The 9,803-nt window shown below is 34.3% G+C and overlaps 1 protein-coding gene across 1 annotated transcript; it reads right to left on the bottom strand.

Annotated features, from left to right (window-relative positions):
- Nucleotides 1-893: 893 nt before the first annotated feature.
- LOC107643612 (calcium-transporting ATPase 10, plasma membrane-type-like) lies at nucleotides 894-8,856 on the bottom strand. Its single transcript, XM_088486575.1, has 13 exons — nucleotides 8,353-8,856; nucleotides 4,929-5,045; nucleotides 4,804-4,846; nucleotides 3,816-3,925; nucleotides 3,604-3,735; nucleotides 3,417-3,493; nucleotides 2,973-3,055; nucleotides 2,710-2,780; nucleotides 2,255-2,335; nucleotides 2,090-2,167; nucleotides 1,931-2,002; nucleotides 1,460-1,514; nucleotides 894-1,368 (listed from the first exon to the last, which is right to left on the bottom strand). The coding sequence occupies exons 1-12, from the start codon at nucleotides 8,518-8,520 to the stop codon at nucleotides 1,476-1,478; spliced, it is 1,071 nt and encodes a 356-aa protein (XP_088342701.1). The 5' UTR covers nucleotides 8,521-8,856; the 3' UTR covers nucleotides 894-1,368; nucleotides 1,460-1,475.
- Between the last annotated feature and the right edge of the window lie 947 nt (nucleotides 8,857-9,803).

Raw genomic sequence — 9,803 nt, 5'->3', positions numbered from 1 at the left:
ATTTTCTATAATTTTTTAAAATTTTCTAAAATTTTTATGATTTTCTAAGAATTTTAAGATTTTCTAGAATTTTTACGATTTTTTATGATTTTCTAGGATTTTTATAATTTTTAGGATTTTCTAGGATTTTTTAGAATTTTTTAGTTTTTTCAGAGTTTTTTTAGAATTTTTTTAAGATTTTTTTTTAGAATTTTTAGGATTTTTATAATTTTTTTTAGAGTTTTCTAGAATGTTTAAGATTTTCTAGAATTTTTAGAATTTTTTAGAAGTTTCTAATTTTTTTTAGAATTTTTTAGCGTTTTCACTTTTCACAGCTAAAATAGCACTAGTGAGAATATTGATAAGTCCGGTATGTCAAAATCCATGTGAAGTGTGCAGACGAAGGTTTTAAAACCCCACCAAGCATGTATTTGATTGCTGAACCACTAAAACAGAAACAGCTTGAAGTGTGATCTCCAGAAAATTTATGAAAATTGCCTAAAACCAGAATCCAATGAAAATTCAAATGATACATCCCAACATAGGATTCATGGTCAACGTGCCAGTCTTATCACTGCAAATGGTTGTTACAGAGCCCATTGTCTCACAAGCGGAAAGCCTCCTCACCTGCAATTCGATGCTTCAGATTTAACAGAGATTCACATGTATGTCAATATCCAATCAAAGAACAAACACCGACATACAGCTTTATCCGCCATCATTTTCCTCATTGAGTAGGCCAGTCTATAACATAGTCAAGAAATGATGCGTAAGAGATAAGGAAAAATAATATATAATATTCCAAAGAGCAAATTAACAAATACTAGGTACGGATAAATCTTTATCTTTTATCAAAAAATACAGCCAGTACTTCAAAAAAAAATTTAAAGGGATCAAAATTATAAAATATAATGAGATACAAGCATAACAGCAAAATTTTACCACCACATTTTCTGGCACCAACAGTAACACATCATTCAGACTATACAATATAAACTGTTCCTTCTGTTTTTAACTAAAAAAGGTCAGCTAAAACCAAGACTAAGCAACAGAATGAAGTAAAAGTACTAGGTCAGAGGGAATTAAGGTAACTGCTAACGGGAGCCCTTCTGGTACTGCAACCACTACAATAGTGACCTAAATATTCAATGGTTACAATCATACTATATAAAATATAGACAAAAGTATGTTGGATTGCATCATCATGACTTCTCCCACAATTTAGACTTCATCAAGGCACATACCGCAACAGTTACTATCTTAATTGCCCCGTCAATAGCATCACCAACTGTAGTCTTAATTGCCCCGTCAATAGCATCACCAACTTTAGTCTTCCCTGCTTTAAATTGAACATTGCCACTTGCATCTCTGGTATTGCCGGAGAAAAATCTGCTAAAAATTAATCTTGTCAGAGGCATGCATAATAAAAGCTATTATCACAAGAAAACAAATGGAAAACCATAAACCAATATCTAATGACCTGGCCAGTAGCACAATCAGAACAATAAACCAGTATTAACACCAACACCAGTTACCTAGAAAAATATTAACCAATAAAATCTGAAACCAACAAATTACATGATCAACCAATATAGAATATTTGGGAAAACTACAAAATATATATAAGAAATTTAATGCAGAGGTTTCAAAAAAATAAATATAAACAAGTTCGGAACAGGTCAGTATACATTTTCCAGCATCCGATTTCTTTGTCTCAATCCCAAGAAAAATACTTCAAAATGAGAATAAAAACAAAAGTTCAATACTGACCAGAAGGAATAAAAAGAAAAGAAGAGGTTTAGTGTTTAGGGAGAGAGGAGGAGAATACACACACACTCTTACCAAAATGGTTTAAATGAATAAATCCAATTAGGAAGCATTCCACCACCTATTAACAAGATAAAAACTACAAAAAACGAAAAAGTAAATGAAAAGCAAGTCTATATATTACCAGCATAGTACCACTGCCATCTGCAACTTTACACCCAGACATCAAAAAAGGGTCCTTAGAATCTTTATGGACCTGGAGGCAAAATGATTATATGAGGAGAAAATGTTAATTTGGTTATTATTTGATTTCCCCATTAGACAGAAATAAATAAACACTTACAATTTTGCTCTCCCCAGTCATACTTGATTCATCAATTGCAAGAGAGTGACCAGTGATCAAAATTCCATCAGCAGGGACCTAAAAAGAGCATATCATAACTCAATCACAAAAAGTAAAGGCAATCATCAGGAAAGTTTAAAATTAAGGAACAAAAAAGGCTTGTACCTGGTTACCAATATTGAGGGGTATAACATCACCAACAACAATCTCTATAGAGATTTCAATCCTTCTACCACCTCTGATAACCTACTCAAATCCGAACACTAGTTTAGTTTAAAATATGAAAGGAAAAATGCAAAATAAATACATACAAACATACGTGTGTGTGTGTGTGCGCGCCACAAAATAAAATCAAGATGTTCAATTGAGCTACATCTTACCCCCCCCCCCCCAAAAAAAAAACAAAAAAACAATTCCAAAAATAAAAGTAAAAAAAGAACAAAAAACAAAACAAAACTCGAGAGCACAAACCTCCAAGTGGATATTTCTCTTCTCTGCATGATGTGTGTCGTAAAATAAGATCAAGATGTTTAACTGAGCTACATCCCCCCCCCCCCCCGGCGGCGGGTAAAACACCAAAAAATAAAAGAAAAAAAAAAACGAAGCACGAGAACACAAACCTCCAAATGGATATTTCTCTTCTCTTCATTCAGGTTCCGAAACTGAAGAGACTGCTTATAGTCACTTATAGCTACAAAGCCAGGAGAAAATAATTAATGAAATGAGCAAGATGAAGGGAAAATTACTATATGTTTAATTATTCTAATAACCTCCACAATAAAAGATGAAGTGGACCATGAACGTCTGTAAATTGTGGATAAGAGTCCAAACATTTAATTAAAGCTATACGCGTTGCTCTCCGTACAAAGACAAAATTATATACCTGTGACAACAATGACAAGAATAACTGCAAAAGCAATGCTTCCCCCATCATACCATCCATCCTCAATACCCTGAAACAGAAAAGTAGCTCTGCTGAAGGCTAAATCAAGATAGACCATGATATGCACCAGTATACTCTGAGAGTAAGGGAGGGATTGAAAGTAGCTCTGAACAGGCTACTAACAGTTGTATTATTTACATAATATAAAACTACCAAGAAGCAAGAAGAACAACGAAACGAGAGAAGAAAAACTCAAATTTCCAGTCAAAGTCAGCAAGACTGAGCTGGTAATAAAAGGAAGTATGTGAAGACCAGAATAAATATTTAAGTATAATATTTGCATGCAGATAGAGGGAAAAAACAGGCCAAGTTACAGTGTCAATCCCCACACTAAACAAATTATTGCATCATAATTTTGCCACCAAAGCTCACCTCAGATTTTATCCCAATGCCAATGAAGCCGCTGCAGCTACCATTAAAATAATCAAAGTCAGATCCTTGCAAGCATCCCACATAAACATCTGTAGAAGGAAACCGAAACAAATAGGTCACTACAATATCACTCGGCCAATAACATCGGATACTACAGAAGCATTAAGGATCCAATGGTTCATAATGCGCTAAAATTTACCCAGAAACTTCTTCCTTTCTTTCGAGGATAATCATTGGAACCAAATGCATTCCTTCGTTTTCGTAAGTCAGCATCATCACCATGAATCCCCTTCTCTAAATTGGTTTTCAACAAATTTAATATCCCAGCAACCTGATAGTGATTCAGAACAAAAAAGAGTGATCAACATCATTACAAAGTTGAGAGAGAAGGAAGGTCCACAGCAGTGTTACCCCTCCATATTGCTGAAGAGCAACGGTATCATGCTCCCTTGAAACTGAAGCAAGTTGCTCTTGTCCAATTGGAAATTCACCAGCAGAGGCCGCAGGAGGCTTTGTGGTTTCTACCAGTAATTAAAATGCATTCATCATCGATAAATGTCCAACCACATCATATCAGATGAAAATAAAATACAGCTTGGAACTACCCAGAAATAGTTATATAAATCCTTCAAACATTGAATTGCACTAGTGGATTACTCGGCACTAATCTATCCTTTATTCAATGTGTAAAATAGTAACAAATGTGAGATTAGTTGAGGTAGTATGTTGGCATTAATACAAATGATTTTGGGTTCAAGTCTTTGAGAACGGGAAAAAAAAAAATTTATATTCCATTAAATCATTGGACACCAAAAAGGGGATTTCCCTTAATATATTGTATAGGTTTTTCAAGAATAAGAAGGGAGGTAGTTCACAGAACAAAAATTGGACACCAAAAAATAAAAAATCCCCTTTTTCCCATTTATTTATTAAACATGCATAATTAGTCAAGATGGTGACTATTTTACACTCTAAGATCTCAAGTTTTAAGTTTTGAGATACCCAAAAAATATATTTTTTCATGGAGACATATACTACAAAGGGTATCGCGCGCGTGCCCACAGGGTTTTGTTTTTTGTGGGGGGGGGGGGGGGAATCAAACCCCTCCCATATAACTTGATTAAAAGGTTTTGGGTTCAAATCTTTGATATAACAAAAAATAAATGTTTAATAGGTTATATATAATGAAGGGTATTTTAGGGTAAAAATTGGACATCAACCCTTCTCATATTAACATTAACATTAATAAATTGAAAACAAACATTTAGCCAAAAAAATTCAAGTCCAAGATGATGATCATGACAGGAACTTTCATCCAGATGATTATTTATTTGTAAGTATTGGGAAACACCATACTTAAGTATCCAAAAATAACAATGAGCATGATCTGATTACTCACCAATCACTTGACCATCCCCGGCTGTTTTGAAAAGATATGCTGCCTCGAAGGCCAAAATGCCTATTCAGTACACTTAAATTTTTGTAACACCAAAATGATAGACATTCCAGTTGAAGGAAGCATACCCTAATGGCTTGTGCATGAGCTCTAATCTTTCTCAATATTTGTGTCTTCTCTTCTTGTTTTTTCAAGTCCAAGGTGTAACGAAATCGACGAGAAGCATTAAGCACCAGTGCTGCTTGCTAAAGATAAATAAAATATAAAAAAAAAGGATTTCTCCTCTCATTATTTAAGAAAAAGTCACCTCCCAAGTAACACACACACACAGCTCAAGAATGACAAAGAAACTTAGTCAAATACTTTTGCTCAATATAATACTAAGAAAAACAACACTCCATCAGATAGAATAAACAAAAATGAGAAGAAATTCGTTATAATTCCTCAAGCAAATTTTGAGAGCAGAAGTTTGCATTACTTGTGCTCCTTTGAATCTCATACAAGTCAAACTCATCATGAACAGCAACAACAATGAAGTCTTGTCCTAATCAGGCGAAAGTGCTCGATCATGAATCATATTCAGTTATTCGCATTTAAGCATTAAGTCAAGTTTCCCTTTCTTTTTAGTAACTTCACCTATGATTCTTCTTCTAAGTCTTCCTCTACCTATGGTTACTAAACTACCCTTCGTTTCATTTACTCTCTCCTTACTTGGGCATCTACAGTCTTCTCCGTTCGAGCCTTTAAAAGTCTAGGTTTCTTTTAATAACTTCACCTGGAAAAGGGTAAAATAGCCCGTCTCAAGCCTGGATAAAGGTAGACCTTTATATTAGACAGTCAACGGCCAATATAAAATGTTGTCAAACCTTATAAAATAGATCCAAAATGGGACGAACGAAACTGATATGTTTAATTTTATCTTGACTCTTCAAATTAATGGCAGAAGTCAAAATATCTACCGGGAGCAAACTCTCGCAATTGAAGCATTACTCAAAAATAGAAGAATCCAAATATACTACATTCTCAAAAAGGTATGTGGCAGTAGCCAATATTACAACCATCTTACTACAGAGTAATTGACACATCAGTCTTTCACAACAGACTCTGTGTTTTTTTTTTTTTCATTTAAAACACATGGAGCAGAAAACAAAACTAATTCTTGAAACCAAATAAGACGTAGGAGTGGGATTGAACAGGGAATTTTTTGTTTAAGTTTATAAGAACATGAGATGTATACAAGTATAATTATAGAAAGGAACATTAATATATATTTAATTTATGATCAAAATAATTTAATTCTCCCACACACTAAAAGAAACACAATAAATAAATTTAATAGTAAGATATATAAAAATTATATTTGAACATATGTTAGACTAAATATACTTATACAACAAAATTAAATATTTGAACATAAAGCTGAAAAGGTAAAGGTGGCTGGATGATATGGTGTAGTCTATTTTGAAGTGCCTCGAGTATAAAAGGAATACTTAGCTTTAAAATTTTTTTTCAATTTTTCATGAGAAAGAATATAAATAGAATAGTTGGAATATGACAACCGCGGGCATCCAGAGGCTACAAGTCGCATGCACGCTTGTCATCTTCAAGCCCCACTTTCAAATTACAACAGCTACTTCAACCAGAAATCAAATTCAGTTTCACATAGTTAAATAGTTACTCCCTTCCAATAATGTCAGAATATCTCCAAGCATTTAAAGAACTCTTATCCTCACAAACATCCCTTTCAATAATGGGTTATTTCCTTCATACAGATTGAGAGAACAATTCTTTCTTTCTCCTCACTTCTCTTCTAGGGTTCACATTGCTGTACTGAAACAAACAACAACAGAAACAAAGCCTCATCCCAGTAGGTGGGGTTGGCTACATGGATCAAACGACGCAATTGCGCCCCATCATGAAACAACATCCTAATTTCAAATTCCGTTCTTGCCTTTTCCAGCCCCAAATTACATCAAAGCACTTATCGTTATCATTCAAACTTTGAAGATAAATCTTGCTGTACTCTTTTTTCCATTTACATCCTGCAGGAAGCACCCATGAAATCCAGCAACTACTTCGTAATTAGAATACAAATCTATTAAAGCCATAACCGAATCCTTAACCCTGAAGTTGTCTTCTTTAACCTCCAATAATCAACTCGAGAAAAGAAAATGGCTGTTCCATGGAACGTGAAAACTTTCGAATGACAGCGTAGAAATCAAATCCTAGAAGGGCTGGATCCTCTCTTGTCTGTTTCTGATATGTAAAGCACATCATTCAAAAAGTTACTTTACACAAAAAATAAGGCTTAGATCTCACTGAAGATTCCAACTGATGCATTATCCTCACTTCCCTTTGAACAATAGTTTCCATTCAGTCAATCGCTTCATTTCCAATCACAACTCGGTCAACATAGAGACAGGAACCCATCCTCCATCTTCCTTTCCCTACACCTCATATTATGATAAAACTAGGAATGAATGCAACCCAATCTACCACTCAACTTTTCTCCTCCACCAGGATACAACTCAAAGGCTCCCAAAAGTGGCCTCATAAGCCTGAGATTAAACCTAACAAGCTCTTCTCCAGAAGGATCAGAAGCTGAGAATTATTGTGCCACTGTTGGGGAGAATCTCTGCAGTATGTTCTGATGCATTTCATTTAGCTTTTTACACACAGAATGAATTGTTGATTCTGTTAGGTTATTTTGCATCTAACCCACACTGGAAATTAAAATGTTTCCTTTCCTACAAATAAGTGCAAACTCTACAGAAACCACACGCTGACTGAAATTTTCCCTCTAAATCTATCTCACACTATATCGCTACAAACTTTCCTCATTGAGAGAGTCCAATAATACTATGTTATTGACACGTACTTCATTTTGTGAGTGTACAAGGCTCCAGCTTAGAGGATCCAAATTCTGCAGATATACGTGTTTAATATACAATATCCCCGAAACATAACTTGAAACTAATCACCACTAAATTTAGTGTAATCCACCACAGTGTTGATACTCAGTTTTCTCCATCACACGAAAATCATATCAGACCAATTATTCCTCTAGCCCTACACTTATAATTAGGAATAATCAGTACTCCCATTAACCCTAAATTCAACTAAAATATAGCAAATGACAACACTAACCAGTAAGAACAGCGGGCAACGAACAATACCAAAACAGATATAAACATATATATAGATATACCGAAGGAAACATTAATAAACCGAAAACTTAAATATAAAAAAAGGATAACACTGTGCAAGATTGTGTGTGTAGAAGAAGAGAAAAAGTTGCTCACTCCCTACGCTAATAATTAGGAATAACCAGTACTCAATAAACCCTAAATTCAACTAGAATATAGTAAATCACAATACTAATCAGCAGGAACAGAGTGACAGCAAAACAAATCAAAAAACAGAGAACATATACAGACATATATCCAACAGCACAAACCCGAAAACATAAAACAAACCGAAAATCAAACAAACAAACAAAAAGGAAACGTGTGCAAGAGTGAGTGTAGTAGAAGAAGAGAAAGAGTGACGAACCCTCCAACGTCTGAGTCGCTCAATCGAGGCGTTCTTAGTCCTGGTGATGTCAAACGGATCAGAGACATCGCCGTCGTCGAAGTCGCCGGAGCGTGCTGTTGGAGGCCCCGCCTCCAAGTCAGTATCCGGAAGCGGCGGCCGGTGCGGCGAGCCATTCGCGTAACTCATCGGAGTAACTGTCGCAGGAGAGATGGCACCGTCAAATCACACTTTCTCAACAATACAGTTTCAACAACAATCTCTTTGCTTCGTACCAAACCATAACAGCCACTATTACAATAACACAACACAACGCTTCACACACACACACTTTTCTTTGTGACTGTAACTGTAACCACCTAATCAGAACGCGATTTCGAAGAAAATGTAGCAGAAGAAGAATCGTATCCTTTTTTTATTTTTTCTAACGCGCAAAACCTATCTTTGGAAAATACGCAGTGTTTTTTCTTCTTTTGTTCTCGAAATGAGACTCACTAATTGATTCGAATTTCAAAATTCAAAGTCCATCTCAAAACATTAACTCTCAGTCTACCCAGCTATCTCACTTTTCTACTGTAGTATCAGATAAATAAATAAATAAAAAATAATTAATTATAGGAAACTTCACTCGCTATTTCGTTTTCGTGTTTCCTGGATTTAGTTGTACGGCACTACAACGTATAAAATGAAATTTAAAATAAAAAATAAATTATCAATTTAGTCCCGGAAAATAAACGATGACTTTCACAATTTAGCCACGAAAACATTTTCAGTGAAATATTCCAACAATTTTGAACAGTAAAAAGAGACATTCTGCGACAAAATATCTTTTATGATTAAATTAATAGTTTACTCTAAAAAGATTACCCTTCTTTTGTTCGTATATTATAAATATCCAATTGGTTAATATCCCTGGGTTGAGGGGAAGAAGAAAGAGAGAGAGAAAGAAATAAGAATAGAGGCATACCGGATAAAAAAGACAAGGTAGCTTGTGTTGCCTTTTATTGTTTATGGGGTTTGTAACTGTGGCACTCTTGTTTCTTCTTTCTTGCTCGTCTTCCTTCTTCAGTATAACACCTGAAAGAACTTCATAGAAAAGAGGCATGCATAACTCATGAGATGAGGACCCAGCACCCTGTTTTAGATAACCGCCACCGCCTAAATTTAATTACGTTTATTAGATGATGATGATATAGAAATACCATACATTCACATTAAGCAATGTAACGTGCATCTGATCACAATTCTTTTTCTTTAATTATTAATTTTTATTATTCTTAGAACCCTCTTTAAGAATTTATAAATAAACATCTACTTTTACTTAATATACTAAAATTGAATTTTTTTTCTAATTTATGATGGTGAGGTATCATTTTTTCATTAATCCATTTTTTCTCCAAAATTATTATACTATTCGCTCTTCTAAATTTATTTTAAAAAAATATCTTTAATTAATATAATTATATTATAAT

The sequence above is a fragment of the Arachis ipaensis genome, chromosome B5 (assembly GCF_059453495.1).
Source record: "Arachis ipaensis isolate K30076 ecotype BB chromosome B5, ASM5945349v1, whole genome shotgun sequence".
In the NCBI taxonomy this organism is placed as follows: Eukaryota; Viridiplantae; Streptophyta; class Magnoliopsida; order Fabales; family Fabaceae; genus Arachis; species Arachis ipaensis.
The sequence above is the reverse complement of the archived record's forward strand: the minus strand, read 5'-3'. Positions and strand labels throughout refer to the sequence as shown.

Excerpts from the sequence above, each read along its gene's own strand:
- LOC107643612 (XM_088486575.1), bottom strand. The coding sequence starts at position 8,520 with ATGAGTTACGCGAATGGCTCGCCGCACCGGCCGCCGCTTCCGGATACT. Across the intron at positions 3,736-3,815 it reads CTCTTCAGCAATATGGAGGG|GTTGCTGGGATATTAAATTT; the intron begins GTAACACTGCTG and ends AATCACTATCAG. Across the intron at positions 1,515-1,930 it reads ATGGCAGTGGTACTATGCTG|GTAACTGGTGTTGGTGTTAA; the intron begins GTAATATATAGA and ends ATATTTTTCTAG.